This window comes from Silurus meridionalis, chromosome 10, assembly GCF_014805685.1.
Source record: "Silurus meridionalis isolate SWU-2019-XX chromosome 10, ASM1480568v1, whole genome shotgun sequence".
NCBI classification, from domain to species: domain Eukaryota; kingdom Metazoa; phylum Chordata; class Actinopteri; order Siluriformes; family Siluridae; genus Silurus; species Silurus meridionalis.
In genome coordinates this window covers 9202260-9219676 of record NC_060893.1, presented here as the reverse complement: position 1 = coordinate 9219676, position 17417 = coordinate 9202260, and the positions used below count along the sequence as shown (strand labels likewise).

The 17417-nt window shown below is 35.3% G+C and overlaps 1 protein-coding gene across 1 annotated transcript; it reads right to left on the bottom strand.

Moving 5' to 3' along the window:
- Positions 1 to 1453: 1453 nt before the first annotated feature.
- Positions 1454 to 16496, bottom strand: tafa5b (TAFA chemokine like family member 5b). The gene is made up of 5 exons (XM_046859837.1): positions 15996 to 16496; positions 15693 to 15834; positions 10122 to 10271; positions 2716 to 2843; positions 1454 to 2620 (listed from the first exon to the last, which is right to left on the bottom strand). The coding sequence occupies exons 2-5, from the start codon at positions 15781 to 15783 to the stop codon at positions 2612 to 2614; spliced, it is 378 nt and encodes a 125-aa protein (XP_046715793.1). The 5' UTR covers positions 15784 to 15834; positions 15996 to 16496; the 3' UTR covers positions 1454 to 2611.
- Positions 16497 to 17417: the final 921 nt, after the last annotated feature.

Sequence of the window (17417 nt, the reverse complement as noted above, 5' to 3'; positions counted from 1 at the left end):
AGGATATCACTTTTGCACTGAGCATTATGTTTGTTCCCATTCTTCAGAACGTCTGTGTTCCCAGTGAATAGTCACTTGTGATTCAAATGGACCAATTCTGAATGTTAGTCATCTAGCAGGGGAATTACAACATTGCCTACAGATAATGAATTTCTGAATAATACAACGGCCTGAAGTACAATTCTATAAGTGCTTGGTAGCAGTTCCATTGAGAGGGTAATTAATACAAAATGAGGTAAACGTGTGTGCATCTTTGAAAATGTATCCTGCACTGAGGTAGACTGCCATCCTCTACTCGTGCCTATTCCAGGTGCAAAGTTGTTGGTCAGGTCATTATATAAGCAGTGGCTTTATCATGCAAATTTATAATTACTACATAATTATCTATAATTGCAGAGTTCTCTTCTGGTTTCCCGTGAAACTGAAATTTGCACTATAAAAAGCGCCTGGGTTTATATTTTTCACAATTATACATACATCACTTTTAATCTCTCCCTTCAATTCTGAAAAATCGAGTTTATTCAAAAGCACAGCTGAGACCTGGCCATTTATTATGACGTTCAATAACAGAGCAATTGAATTCCATTAACAATATGCATCTCTGCCTGTTCTAATTGTTTTCATTTAAATTGCTGATGCCATTTCCTTATCAATAGAATGTAATATACGGAAGCGCAGTGTAATGGATATGTACCAGTGAATGTGACTTCTACCTAACTTATATTATAATACAAATAATAATAGTTTAAAAATGTATATAATTATTTAAAAAAAATACTCTGGATTAGCCTAAATGCTCTCATTGTTGAATGACATTATGCTAGAAATGTACAAAGTGTGACACATTTGACAAAAGATTTGAAAGGTATGCCTACCAAACACCTATTTGTAGCTAAGCATTAGGAGCCTCTAATCTAAGTTAAAGCAAGTTTTCAGACTTAGTGATTATTGGTTTGTATTTAGTGAAGTTCAAACTTGAGGTCAAATCTTTGGCTCGTTTGTTAAGTGACAAAGTTTCCATAATAGACACAATAAACAGTTGAATTTCTTCTTTATACATATTCTTACTCATTGTCCCAATCTCATCCTTAATAGAAGCTGACAGAATGCATATGAGATTTTAACAGGAACTAGCCAAGTCTGTATTTTTTGACAAATGAGTAAGGCTTCTGTCTTGTATTATTGAAATTTTGAGGTTAAGATCATAAGTGTATGAAAACTTTTAGAGTTCATGCTTTTCTACAGGCCTATTAAACCAATTATTTGATAATGTCCTACTGATAGTGTCTCATTTTCTCTAAATTAGTTTTAGATGACTGGAATATATAGTAGATGAGTTGATTCTTAAGAGCCAAAAAAAATCATACCTGCTAAAGCATTAGAAATTTACAGAGGTTACTAAAGATAAAAAACAGGTGCTAGTTCTCTTTCAATACTCTGGTGTTCTGTGAAAATGTATTCAGTGAATCCTCTAAAACATACAACCCCTCAGCACTAACATATAATCACTTACAGTGAGGAAAAACGTCAACATAGCCACAACAGCAGTGTGTCAGTAGTAAGAAGACCTATGTAATGTATGCATACTGTTAGTGATGTTAAATGAAGCCCAAAGCCTGGATGACAGCAGCATATCTCCACAGACTCTGAACTTAGGGAAAGTGAAGGACAAGGGCAAAAGCAGAACCTGACACAAAACTCACAGAGACACACCCTATACCAAGTGTACAGATATTATGCTTTTTAAAGCAGTTAGTGTGATATAATATGCGTTGGACTGAAACAAAAACAATCGCATGACAAAGGGTATCTATTGTGACATTTATCTTTATACAGTGCTGAAATATTCCATAATTGTTGTCTATAATATGCTCTGATCTTTGGAAATCAGTTCAGATCTGCAAAGACAAGTCTGATTATAAATGCAGGTTTTATGATTTCACACATGACCACATCATTAATATTATTAAATAAGCAACTCTAGAAAATTACAAGAAATATTAAATACATTTTGTGCCTTTGAAAAAAATATTTATTAGTCTTCTGCCAAAGTTCCTTTTCAAATATCATTAGCATGGTCGTTGCGGTTTCCAAAAATACCTGATTTATGTTCATTATGCAGCATAAGGACCAACTGATAAATCCAAGAATGAAGATAATTTTTTTAGTGTTTTTCTCTTTCTGTGCCACCAGGTGTATGTGTGTTTAGTGTACATTTGTGTGTTTTTCTGTTTGTTTAATTGTGCATTTATATTTTTCACTGCTAACTCACAACACCAAAATTTAAGTGGAAGCATGGTGTCCGTTCAGTTTTTCTTTGGTCTGTACAATTTCCTATTACTGGAAAGAGAAAATTGTTCTGCCAGCTCCATAATAAATCCACAATCTTGTTCAGTCCAGAAGTAGGCATCTATACATTTCTGTGAATGATCCATTATTTGTTCTGGGAGCAATCTGATCATCTACACAGGACCAGGAGCAGATCTTAATTTGCCTTACTGATGGGTGTATCAACAGACTAGAAAATGTTAATGGTAGCTGTAGCCATAAAGGATGGGGTGGGGCATCTGCATCCGGCAATTTCTCTCAGAAGCTTCAACTACGGCTGATGTCAGGATACCTAAGAAATCACCAAAATTTTGTGATCAAATATGTTTTAATATACATTCATAAATTAATGAGACAAACAGCAGCAAAAAGAGGCCAGTAGCTTACTGTGGTAGTTTTCACTTTGCCTCCAGACTGTGCACATCTCCAACCTGATCTGTTTACTAACAAGTCACAGCTTTCATCATCCAAGCAAGGCAACATCTCACACCACTGCCTGCTTCTCACGATATGAGCTGAAAACAGAAAAACAACATGCATCACAAAGAATTACTCATTCAGACAGGTAACAAATTAACAGAAAAGCTGGTGGCTCTTTTATACTGGCATAGTTTATGCCAACTTGTCCCCTCAGAGGAAAGGGTCAATACAATGTCATTCTGACTGATTACCTTTATAAATATTTCTATCCTTTTGAAAGTGATTTCTTCCAGAATAACAAAATTTCCATTCACAGGCGATGAGGGCTCACTGAATAGCTTGATGAGTATAATGATGGCAATAATGTAAATCATGGTATTGACATGGTCTTCACAGTTACCATATATTTGACAGATTTTGTACAGGTTTGTTAGACAGCTCAAAGGAATAGCAAGACGTATTCATTGACATGGTACATTGAAGCTGTTCTGGTGGCTTGTGGTCACCAAAAATGTTCAGATTGATGCTAGGTTGATTTGTTATTCTGCATAAATCTTATAAATCTCATAAATCCACACTGATCTTGAGTATATAACTGAGAACATTCAAGAATTTCGTATGACAGAGATATAAGCTTATCAAAGAAAAACATAAGTCTACACTTTGATAAGTCCTTCTAAAGATATGGAACACTATAGTTCAGCAGAGTATCAATTTTTCCTAGGGTAAGATTTTTACATGTAATCAACTGCAAATGTCTATTTATAATATCTGGGGCACTCATGTATGTTCATTTGCATACCATGACATATTGTCCCTATGAGAGGGAAGGAAGAAGTAAATGAGGTTTGTGTGTGTGTGTGTGTGTGTGTGTGTGTGTGTGTGTGTGTGTGTGTGTGTGTGTGAGAGAGAGAGAGAGAGAGAGAGAGAGAGAGAGAGAGAAATGAAACCATAAACCTGTTAATAACTAAGAACAGCTAAATAGCCACTATAGGGTTCAATGAAAATAAAAACACATATAAGCTGTGAAAATATAAATAATTGGTTTAGGTTCTCATACAAAATCTAAAATAAGACAAGGACAACATAAGGAAACACCAACATAACTATAAATGGTTCCTTCATTTAATGAATACATGTAATAACTGATTGTGCCACAAAGCTTCTGATCAGTGCTTCACATCACTGTGATGAAATCTTTTTCGAAATGCCTTAATTCTTGCACATTAGAGGCCTTTCAAGCATGAATTGCATAAAAGATACAGCATCTCAAGGGGGTTCAAGTCAAGACTTTGACTAGGCAACCCTTGCTACTAGTCCACCTTAATTTTGTTACATTTAAAATATCAGAGGTGGACGGTCTCTTGTGCTTTGGCGGAATGTCTTGCTGGATACCCTATTTTGTGTTTGAGCTTCAGATAACAGAGGGATGTGTTGTGCTATTGCCACCATGTTTGATTGTTATCATGTTATTATTTAAGTATACTGTATTATACTTTATGCTAGTCTCTATCTGCTAGTAGAATCAAGAACGCTGAACCAATCTGATGTGTGCAAAGCCTTAGTTCCTTAGATGTTCCTCTGGGATTTTATGTGACTTCCTGGATTAGTCATTGATACGTCATGGTTAGATTTTTTTTTCTTTAAATTGGAGTCAATGGCTCCTGCTGTTGTTCGCTTAAGGCCCAGAGCCTTGAAGTAGCCTTGTATTAATTTCCAGACTGATGTATCCAATAACCTCCTTTCTCATATCTGGCCAAATTTTGTGGCACAATGTGCTGCTTCTTGAAACATTTTGAACTACTTCATATTGCTGTAAAGGTTTTATTTTATATGTTTAGATTCAACAGGGCTATCAGTAATCTAGTCTAGTGGTGCCTAATCTAATTAAAACCAGTTATCAATTAATTATTATTAATTAATTGAGAATCTAAAAATCAGCTACATTTTTACATACAGGGCCAGTGGGAATTTGATAACTTTTTCCTTCAGTTTACAAGTAAAAAAAACCTGAAAAATAATATATTTAATATATTTAAACCATTCAGGGTTACAAATATAAAAAAGTTAATACATTAAATAATTAACAGCACTATATTATTAAAGTAATAAATGTTTCTTGGCTTATTCCTGGTATCCCATTCATTTGTATTTAGATTTTCAGTCTGTAAGCAACATATTTGTACAAATGTTTAATGCAGGACTAGTACAATTGTATATTTGTATAAAATATATCACAATCAAAAGGATTTTGTTTTCCAGACATTGCTTTCCGTGTAGGATTACTCGTCCCGAGCGGATTACTATCGTTTGGTGGCTCTCCATGACTTGTGTGTGTTTTGTGTTAAATAAACTATGATTATGTTACTTCTGCTTCCTCGTCGTGATCGCCACCCTGACATATATACAGTGAGGAAAATAAGTATTTGAACACTCTGCTATTTTGCAAGTTCTCCCACTTAGAAATCATGGAGGGGTCTGAAATTGTCATCGTAGGTGCATGTCCACTGTGAGAGACATAATAAAAAAAAAATCCAGAAATCACAATATATGATTTTTAAACTATTTATGTGTATGATACAGCTGCAAATAAGTATTTAAACACCTGTCTATCAGCTAGAATTCTGACCCTCAAAGACCTGTTAGTCTGCCTTTAAAATGTCCACCTCCACTACATTTATTATCCTTAATTAGATGCACATGTTTGAGGTCGTTAGCTGCATAAAGACACCTGTCCACACCACACAATCAGTAAGAATCCAACTACTAACATGGCCAAGACCAAAGAGCTGTCCAAAGACACTAGAGACAAAATTGTACACCTCCACAAGGCTGGAAAGGGCTACGGGGAAATTGCCAAGCAGCTTGGTGAAAAAAGGTCCACTGTTGGAGCAATCATTAGAAAATGGAAGAAGCTAAACATGACTGTCAGTCTCAAACTCCGTGTTTCTCAGCGACAGGCCAGAAACGTGACTGATCTAGAGAAGATCTGTGTGGAGGAGTGGGCCAAAATCCCTCCTGCAGTGTGTGCAAACCTGGTGAAAAACTACAGGAAACGTTTGACCTCTGTAATTGCAAACAAAGGCTACTGTACCAAATATTAACATTGACTTTCTCAGGTGTTCAAATACTTATCTGCAGCTGTATCATACAAATAAATAGTTAAAAAATCATACATTGTGATTTCTGGATTTTTTTTTTTTAGATTATTTAGATTTTTTAGATTATCTCTCACAGTGGACATGCACCTACGATGACAATTTCAGACCCCTCCATGATTTCTAAGTGGGAGAACTTGCAAAATAGCAGGGTGTTCAAATACTTATTTTCCTCACTGTATATATATATATATATATATATATATATATATATATATATATATATATATATATATTATACTATACTGTCTTGAATCACAGACTAACTTATATGCATATGAAGAATATGACATAAAGTGAAAAAAAAAAAATGCCTTTATACATTTCACTTGTACATATCAATTTTTAGCAGATCCAGTGGGAAGTAGTAGTAGTAGTCTCACTTTGTGCTATGTTCTTTGTAGTGTCCTTTAAAAATATATTCGAATGCTGGAACATATTGTTCCGGATATAAGAATACTATCAAGATTCAATGTTAATAAATAATAAGTAGAATGTAAGTCTAACATAAAATAAAACACCAACTGTAATTGTTTTACATCTGTTACTGTAAAACAACAAGAAAACACAGTCACAGCAATCACACCCCAGTAATTTTTATACAACCAGAAAACTCCAAGATCCGTCAAGCATCCAACACAGAAAGCTTTTATCTTTCTGCTCTGTGAACTTGTATCCTGTTATTACAGTCCATTAGTTGGATGCTGAAGTGACAATCCAACAGATAATGTCAATAATTGTATCTGTAATCATTTCAGAACCTGGCTGCTTGCAATAAGTATGCAAATACCACACTGTCTGACATTGCTCCAATACTGTCTAATGGAGTGACAACAATCAACAGACACAAACAAACAAGTGCCAAAGAGCATCCTATTACCTCTCAGTGTGCAAAGGACTGAGTGCTACTTTCAGACCACTGCACTAATGAGCCATCAGCAGATTCTCTGAAGGGCTGTGTGATAATGGCCACTCCTCTTATAGGTAACTAAACTCTAGCAAGATGCAATACCTCTTCATTGTTTTAATCCATCCACAAAGACAAAAAAGGTCTTAACAACAAATTAGTGACAAAATCTAGCAGAGAGATACTGTACTTATATAAATCAGCAAATCTTATGTACTATACCTATTATTGTAAATTCTCTATATTTTTAGTAATGTAGATGTCAGAATGTTGAATGTTTTACTAAAATATGGATATCATTGATAAATATTTAGAAATATAGAGAGAAAATGCTCCCTATGGGCAAACATGTTTCAATCAAGAATCTAATTAACTGAAGGATTTTTTACATGGTTCTTCATCACAACAAATCTATTTAAAAAACAGAATATAATTCATACTCTTCCAAAACGCTTTTATTTATTCAAAAAGCAGGTCGATATGGTTCTCCGGTAGCTATGCTTATATTTTTGTCTGCTAATAAATTAATTTTACCGGTTATTAAAAGGGAGAAAACAAGGAAAATACGCCACTCATGTTAGTGAAGCCTTACAAATGTAATCCCATTTTGAGCATTTCCCATCAGGGCATTGCACATGAAACTAAAATAGACAGCATTCAATGCCACTGTAAACCTTAAAGAAAGTCTGTGGCCTGAGACATTTTGCTTAAAATGATTTTTTATATTTAAGTTTAAGTTAAGTTCTAAAAATATTAAGTAATCTTTTTCAAGTTATTGCTATTATGTCAAACAAACAGAGTAGTGTTACAACCTCTGCAATATTTCATTCAACCTGACAAATAACATACTTTATATAATGACTGTAATTTATTATTAACTGACCTCAGAGGACTAATGAAAGTGACCTAGCCCTTTTCTTGGAGTAATATGACCTGTGGCTGAATTCCAGCAAAATGAAAAACACAACCCTGTTTATGTTACACAATACTGGACATGCCTAGTGTTTTGCTGCCTTTTTAATTAACCTGCAAGTGATTCAAAGTTTCAGCCCAAAACAACAAAAACTGTTCAAATGTACCGAACAAATTACATCCTTTTGAATTATGTACATAATATGAAGATATGTTGCCAGAGTCAAATTTCCTTTTAAATTTAGTGGAGCTTGGTATAACCTTTTTCTCTCTCTCTCTCTCTCTCTCTCTCTCTCTCTCTCTCTCTCTCTGTGTGTGTTTTTCAAAACTGGAAAAAGAAGAGACTGTTGTTCTCAAACCAACCAATTATATCTGCCCTTATTTCCAGTTACTAGAAGTGCAGTGCTAGAGTTATTGAGGCAAAATATAGAATACTTTAGAAATTCTGTAAATATAAGACATTTTGTGCAACAATGCGAAGTCGAATTAGATCGTTTGCATGTTGTATCAACTTCAGTAAACACTGAGAAAATTGGGGCATATTAATATTTCGAAGCTGAATGTGCAGCAGGCCTAAACACCTGCAAATACTTTATTATGGAAGGGACGTGTTCGTTGTGCAGCAGGCATTCTTAGTAAATTCATAGTAAATTAAACCAATTTGTCTGGACAAACTAAGCAGTCTTTCTGCTGAAAAAGCTGCACAAGCTGACACATTTTAAGAAACTGCAAGACTGTTTTTAAAAAGACTGCAGAAAAAATTTAATTGTCACTTATTTTAACATCTAACACCATACCAGTCATGGACAGAGCTTTCAGAATCTCCATGTCTGCCATCTGACTGAATTTTTAAGTTTATGTTTGAGGACTATCATCGAGTAGCAGACAAAATGTAAATTAAAAATGTAAGATACTTTCTGCTCACAATTAAATTATTTAAATATTGTCTTTATATTGTATCTACATATAGAGAAATACATTTTATGATAATAAAGAGTGAAAGAAGCAACTTTATTCTTGAAATATACATTATACAATTATAAATTGGATTTCTTTATTATGAATTTTATATAAATATAGTACTTTATCAAGTACTATATTTATATCTTATAGTACTATATTAAATACTATAATTATATAGTATATAAATATACTAGATAAATAAATAAACAATTATTTAAATCTACTTAAGTGCAGATTAAGTAATGAAAAAACATGTTTTTCTTATTCATAAATTGACCTCAAGCAACATAAAAAAAAAAAATTCTACCTATGAACTGAGCAGGAACTTTTAAATAAAGTATATGACCTATGCGTCCTATTCTTTTTCATGTTTATCTGTGAGTAAATATTTTATAGCTGTCTTCAATAAAACAGCAAAGTAGAAAAGTTTCCTTTCATGCTGGCTATACCCTTGAGCTAATTAAAATTAACACTATATTTCATAGAATCATAAGTGCCTAACAATATTATTAATGTTAATGAATTTCACAGTGTACTACTGAACCAAAGATAATATAAATTAGCCTTTGGCAGTATTTGTGTTTGTTGAACAAGAGTCCAATCATCATCTTTTTAACTATGCTCTAGTGGATCTAGGAAGGCCACTGGCATTCCTATCATACTCCCTTCATCTGTCTGAAAAATAGCTCACTTTCAAACAGCAAGGTGTGTTTACATGCTGGCAGCAATCGCGTGACTGAACCTGTCAGAAAGGCATGGCACAATGGCAGGCAGGAGTAGCTTCGCTTGCTTTGACTTCTGATTACCTGACTTTTCACAAGGAAGGGAAAGAGCCAAAGGACACAGATAAACAGTATACTTTGTTCAGTCGTTCTGAAGAGCTATCATTAATCCAGTGTGGAGATCACAAGGCCAACATTCGGGCTGCAAGATACTGTGGTTGTCTGACAATAGTGTCTATTCATCCCCTCTCACCCTGCACAGAAATCAATATCTTCACCCTGTCATGTTATAAAACAGAGTAGAAACCAAATGAATGAAACTGCACCTAAGAAGTATGCATGGCTAATTTGAGATTAACTAAAAACATGTTTGAAGAGCATTTTTTGTAAAACATGTAATTTCTATAAGTGTTATATTTAAGACATACCACATGTAAAAACCCTTCAGGTCACAATCAAAATCCCATCCCCACAAGGTACTGGTTTCCCCAGACTCCAGCACCTTGATTGAAATCCTGCACAGGTGGCCTTGATTCAGAAAAAGACAGTGATGAAACTCATAGCAATAGTCATAATCTTATGAGTAATGCTTCACACAGCCTTTTGGTGAGCAGACAGCATAATCTATGGGATCAGACACTACTCTGGTGTGCTCCAGTGGGTTTGGATACAGTGGCACCAATGCGTGGATGAATGCCGCCTGGCTCTTACCGTCTACACATGCTGGGCTGGCTCTGGATGTGCCGGCAATCTGGCCTTTTCTGCAGGCACACCTGGCTGTCTGCCTTGCGATGGTCCTCCTTGGTTGACTGCTGTCTCGGTCTAGTGTGACTATTTCACATGTGCCTGCTGCCAGCTGACCTTCAATTAAAGAGACAAAAGACATGGTAAAAACTTATATTTTATCAGAATTACTTTCAGAATTAAGGTTAGTTCAAGCTTTGGGGTGTCCCATTGAGATATGATAGCTTGTATAAGACCCTGTAAGGATTGACTGATTAGGTTAAGCATGGTATACATGTTTAAGAATGGCCAATTTTTTTTAGATTTATAACTGTTTGCTTGCTTTTTGCAGTCAGTCTTTCTTTAAAATTCAAGCTTTTTCAGTTTATTTCAGGGCATGATAATAATAATTAGTTTTTCCTTATCATGTTCTATTGAAAACAGAAAACACAAGCAAGAAAGCTTAGAGGATATAATACTTATGTAAGTGATCATTAAAAAAAAACTTAATTTCTTAAAGTCATATAGAGATTTCTTTCTGCTCCACAGGCAAATATTTCTCTCATCTCCCTTTTTCTCTGCCTTACTGACTCATCAGAATGCAAAGCATCCTTTATTACACTCCGTATTTCAAGCTACATTTAAAGCAGAAGTAGCAGAAGAAATATTGCAGGGCTCGTCAAAGATGTCATAAAAAAAACCTGAAACTGTTTCTCCAGACAACCCTTTTTGCAAGCCGTTCATCATAAAATCTGAAAGTACTTTCACACCAATTTATTTCACCCAGCTGAGTTGCTTGAGAGCTTTAGTGATTACTGGAATTTTCAACAGTGATTTGATTCTCTCTTTTTCACTCACCACCTCTCCCCTCCCACTACCCACACATTTCCTCTTTTCCTCAAAAAAAGTTCTCAAAGTTTTTGTACTTTTCTCCAAAAATATTGAGCACCCTTGATAGCTTGCAATACACTACAGTGCTCCAGTATCTGGTAAATTACACATATTAAATGCAGTGTGGTTACAGTGACTTGTTTATTGTAAGTGCTAAAAATGTTTTAACTGAACAGACTGTCAGGAAGTCTTCACTCTAGAAATCTCCAAACTAGCAGTAGCCTCAGCTTGAATTCTCTACAATTGTGTCTTCTTAACCGTACCTGCTAAAGATGCTCATAATTATGTATTCCAGCATTATGTATTCCAGCTAGATGTGTCAATCTGTTGTATCAGCCTAATACTGTATAAAATATTATAATTGTACATTGTTTTTATTAGTAGTAGTATTTGTAATATACTTTGAACTGATCTTTCAGCATTTAAAATCATTAATAAACCCCAAAACAGTTTCAAAAGCTTTGAAAATTAAATATAATTAAAAAGGCCCCTTTTATGGCACAAAGACATGCATTCTAAAATTGAAGAAGATAGCAGAGAACTGTGCTACTTTAGCTGAGATAACCAATGTGTGTCATGTTTCTGATGTCTATAAATGGGTAAAAAAATGTTTCAACACTTGCCTGTGTTGGGTGAAATACATGTATGATGCTGTATACATGATAAGGCTGTTAATGTTGAAATTGCTGTAGGTGCAGCATATTGGTTTGATATAGACAAGACTTGTCACTCTGCTGTCAAGGGTTTTTTTTTCTGAAAATCCCACACTGGTTCAAACATTACATTAGTAAAATAAGTGTAATTTATTTTCTTTTTATTTCTGTCCGTATTTTCCCCATAATGAAAATCACTGCCCTCCCTCCATAATCTCCAAAATAAGCCATAATGGCAGGGGTCTAAAGGGTGCTGGAGTCCATGGAGCCATTCATGGAGCTTCATCAACATGCTGCCAGTGAAGCATGGTTCTGTGTTGAATCAATTCAGACTTCAAGCACTCCTCCGTTAATACCTTGTGCATTCATCAGTTCAAGCCTGGCCTGCGTTATAGGACAAACACAACAGCCCCCTCTCTTTCTTTCTGTGTGGCCCACAACTCTGTTTACTTTTCCTCTTTTTCCCCCTGGGAGTAGGATAACTTGCACAAATGAGAATGATTAGCAAAAAACTTTTCCTTTTCTCTGTCGTTTTTACTAGCCTTTGTTTGACACTTGTGCAAGAAACTTTTAAAGAATGACACTTAGACATGTTAAGTAGCCTAATTTAAGATGGATGATAAGTAATCTCTGTCTGGGTGAATGGCCTTTGTGACAACAGAATGTCTGCAATCTTACAGAGTTCCTTTTCCTAAATCTCTTGCACACTTCTATGCATACCTCAGCTCAGCGTTTTAGGGATGAAAGAGCTGCCAAGCACGCATCTCATAGCAGGAGAGTGTGCTGCCTCTCCTGATCAGAAATTCAGAAGCCATCCTTTACACTCTGTCAGAAAAGTGATGGAGTGAAAAGTGAATGTACCATCAGGGGACCAAGAATGGACACTGAAGAATGCACCACTATGCCATCAGCATTCCAGTGCAATCACAAAAGATGTTATCATATTACACAGTAAATTAATGCTTGTTATAAATATGTTATTTTATATTATTCTGTCTTTTTTCCATAGTCACTGACACAAATTATATAATAATAACCCTGCTGATTCAACCTTTAGCCATTGAGTGTGTTTTCTCAGTGACTATGGAAAAAAGCAATTAACCGCATGATTGTCATGAGATTGATATTAATGCAATATTATGATTAATCACAACTAAATCGCACATTTTTATCTGTTCTAAATGTACCTAAAATTAATACTTTTCAAGTTTTTAATACTTTAATCAACATTGGCATGGACAAATATGGGTGCTTTATGCAACTGTATGTTTATTATAAAGTGAAACTATAATAAACATAGAGCATGAAGACAAAATATTCTTGTAAATGTTTTAAATTAATTATGGCGTATTCAATTACGTAAATCATCAGGACACCAACATTTGCTGTTTCCACACGGGTGGTTTTACGGGTGGCAGGTGTGTGCATCATGACCTTGGCGCATCAGTAAAACGGTCGTTTAGTGATTAAAAAACATTTTTCGATGGAGTATTTTTTTTAAATATCTGAATACATTGAAAACAGTATAATTTAATCCCCTATCCTCCCTGCATCTTCTCTTCAAACTCTGAGGATGGGTGAGACTAGTTGGTGATGGAAATGAAGATGCCAGCTGCTCACTGGAGCATGCAACATTCATTAGCCAGTCACTGGTACTAGTGCCAAACCAGTTGAGCCAAGCCTCTATGTTTCTGCCAGGTCTTCTGCTCTTTGCAGTCAATCTCACTGCTTGGTAAAAACTTGACGATAATCATTAAAACAGTTCTTATTTTTAAAACTTGCATGATTAATCATATAATATGTCAGCTGTCTCTGTAAGTTAATTTAAAAGAACAAGGCATTATTACCTGTTTGACATTGTTGTTTACCTTGTTTTTACAATAGGAATCCAATAAAATTATATATAACAGCATATTCGTTTCTTGATGCCACTTTGCAAAGATCAAAATACAATTTCCATTATATTACATAATTGTTCACATTATTAAACATATTAAGCATAAATCCTTAATAAAGATATTAACTACAGATGTTCAGTAATTTCACTTTCAGCTCGTTTTAGCTATTCAGTAGTCAGTTACTTAACTGAAAGTATAAGTTGTGTCATTTTAATCAAACAATAACTAGAAAACCATGATCAGGTAGAAGTGAGAAAGTTGTATGTTTATATTAAGCACATCTTTTGCAATACATATTTACAATTGTTGTGTCCCTTTGAAAAGATTCAAAGCTGTATTTATTAAAGGTTTTATTATTTGACAATATTTTAATAGCTTAGTATATAACGAATATTCATGTTACATTTGCATTCATTTTACATTTGTTACATCTTTCATCGATTTACACTAAAATCCTGTTTTTTGTTTTGTTTTATTTTTTAATGCTCATCATTGGTTACAATAATCTTACTATGTGATGTGAAATCCCACTATCAAAAGCTGGGTATGTCCCAGGAGAGGACGGGTTCATTATAAGGTCATCTCAGTTAAATAAATGCTACAGTCCTAATTCTTGAGTATGCCACTTGTAGTTTAAATGTGGTCATGTAAAACACTGTCTCAGCAAAACATTTTTTAAAAAGTACAATATTTTACTTTAAAGCAACTTTATATGGTGTATTATAATGCGCCAATATCAGTGATCCATAATGGGTGACAGAAATAGCGATCCAAAAGTCTCATATTATGATTCTAATAATCAATAAAAAAAATCTTACTTATTTTAAATAATTATTCTAAAAATTCCTGAAATAAAAACAAAGAGCTCAGGCTTGACCATGCATGTACAATGGGTTAAACTTAAAAATCTACAACACAAATGTGGGCATGCATACACACAAATCCACAAGTGAGACCAACATTCATGATCAGAGGGATATTAATTACTTAAGTCTATAGATAATTGCCAGTATGCAACCAACAATTATACTGTAGTACAAATATACCAAGATAATTAAACGCTTATTTAGCATCTACGTTTTTCAATCTGAAAAAATGATTTGGGTAAATGACATTGAACACATTAAACAAGCCAACATGACATTCTAAATAGATAAGGGTTTTGAACAATATGAAAAATGCTCCAGCTTGGCAAGCTAGCCTGCCAATTTCACCACCCAGCATCACTCAGTGTGAGCAAAACGAGAAGTGCTTTGGCAAATGCCAAATTTTACTACGCTGGAACGCATCGTATGTATTTTCCGATTTTATAAAAATCAAATCTATGCACTGCCCAATTTTATTCAATAACTGCCCTGTTACTGTGGTAACCAAGCCAACATGTGGTGATTTTTACCATGGCAGCAAGCCAGCACAATCCTGTATATTCACTTATATCTTCAGGACAAGATTAGTGTCAGTGGTCATTCTACGGTCTGATCAGCATTATCACCACACATTTCTGATGAATTCCTCAGCTCTGTCCACCATGCAGTGTTTATTATAGGCTGGGTGGGCTGAATACAATAGGAGACACCAGATGCTCCTTCTGAAGACCTATAATAAACATCTAATGTTAATCATATAATGAAATAATAATATTGCATGCCCCTAACCATGGCAAACCATGGACTTCTGGTTACCTTGGTTTGTACCCTTGCATCCAAAGTCTGTATTCAAAATATATATTGTACAGCATCGTACATGTGTACTGAGGATGTCAGAGTGTCAATTTAACATACAAGGCACCCAGATTTAATCAAAAGGTTTACCTTGGCATTATTTTCATTAACCTCAACCCTGTTAAGTATTACAATAAAACATTTACAGATGCTGTTCCTCCTCGATGCTGTTTCAATAAAATTTTATTCTAGTGAGTGCACTGTATTGCAGTGGTCCTAAACAATAATAAACCAATAGAAATTACTTGCATTCTGTCCTTCAAATGTCCATAAATTGGAGAACAAGAAAATGTGCAATATGTTGGACAATGATCCAGTGGATATATTACAGACTATGCTGAGTAGAGTTAGACTCCATGTAGTTAACATGTCGTGTGCCAGTGTAATTTACAATACCTTCTCGCAGAGAGCGCGCTTGAAAGAAGAGAATAAGAAGAAGGGCCGAAGCCGCGGCCGCGAGCGCGCAAACCGCCCGCCCGAGCTGCATGTCCGCGCTCCGTCTGCACACCGAAAACGCGTTACATCACAGATCCCATACCCACTCAGTGCGGCATTGTCCCAATGCACGAAAAAAAAGGAGAAATATAATGTAGAAAAAAACTTACTTTAAATATATATATATATATATATATATATATATATATATATATATATATATATATATATATATATATATAGTAGAAAAGATCTATTTGATACCACTGTCGGCTCACAGACGACCGGTTTTTATGCAGGGAGACGCTCACAGAAAAAAAAAGTTCAGGTGCTCCATCGGACAAACTGTGATGAGAAAATTCAAATAAATGTCCCGTAATTTAAACTGTCTTCAGCAGTCTGGATCTCATTAGCTCACTCTCAACTCTCATTACGGTCCATGTTGGAATGAAAAAACGCACGAGTAGCGCCAAATGACAAGGAAACCCCCCGCTCCTTGAGGTGCTTGTGATCTCGAGACCAACTCCAGCGCAGTGCTCCACTTCACTCTCTCACGCGCTCGGTGCACACACAAGTCGTCCTCATTCTCTTCAACGCAAGGACATTAAAGCATACCTCTTATATATCCAACGCTGTATGACCAAGATTTCGAAGCTTTTACTGATTTTTTTCAAATGCGCATATTCCTGGATAGATTTACATTGCTTTGTGCGTCGTGCCGCTCACGCGGTTCAAGGAACAGCTCTGCTCGAAAACCCCGCAGGTTTCGACTTATACTCTTACACCACTCTTCAGGCTACGTCACTAAAGCATTAAAACGTCACTCTAAAGGCGATTCCGACCTCTGCAGGGAGGAGCGAATGGTCACCTTCGGATCCATCGTTTTGTCATTTGGCATTTCTTTAGCTTAAGGACTAAGGGACTAACAAGAGTCATTTTTTTTATTTACAAATTAATATTTCCATTTTAACCCTTATATTGTGTTGTGGTCAAATCTGACCTGTTTTCAAGTTATATGTATATGAACACAACTTTTCTTGTGGAATACTGATCATATACAGTGAGGAAAATAAGTATTTGAACACCCTGCTATTTTGCAAGTTCTCCCACTTAGAAATCATGGAGGGGTCTGAAATTGTCATCGTAGGTGCATGTCCACTGTGAGAGACATAATCTAAAAAAAAAAATATTCAGAAATCACAATATATGATTTTTAAACTATTTATTTGTATGATACAGCTGCAAATAATTATTTAAACACCTGTCTATCAGCTAGAATTCTGACCGTCAAAGACCTGTTAGTCTGCCTTTAAAATGTCCACCTCCACTACATTTATTATCCTAAATTAGATGCACATGTTTGAGGTCGTAAGCTGCATAAAGACACCTGTCCACCCCACACAATCAGTAAGAATCCAACTACTAACATGGCCAAGACCAAAGAGCTGTCCAAAGACACTAGAGACAAAATTGTACACCTCCACAAGGCTGGAAAGGGCTACGGGGAAATTGCCAAGCAGCTTGGTGAAAAAAGGTCCACTGTTGGAGCAATCATTAGAAAATGGAAGAGGCTAAACATGACTGTCAATCTCCCTCGGACTGGGGCTCCATGCAAGATCTCACCTCGTGGGGTCTCACTGATCCTAAGGAAGTTGAGAATTCTGCCCAGAACTACACGGGAGGAGC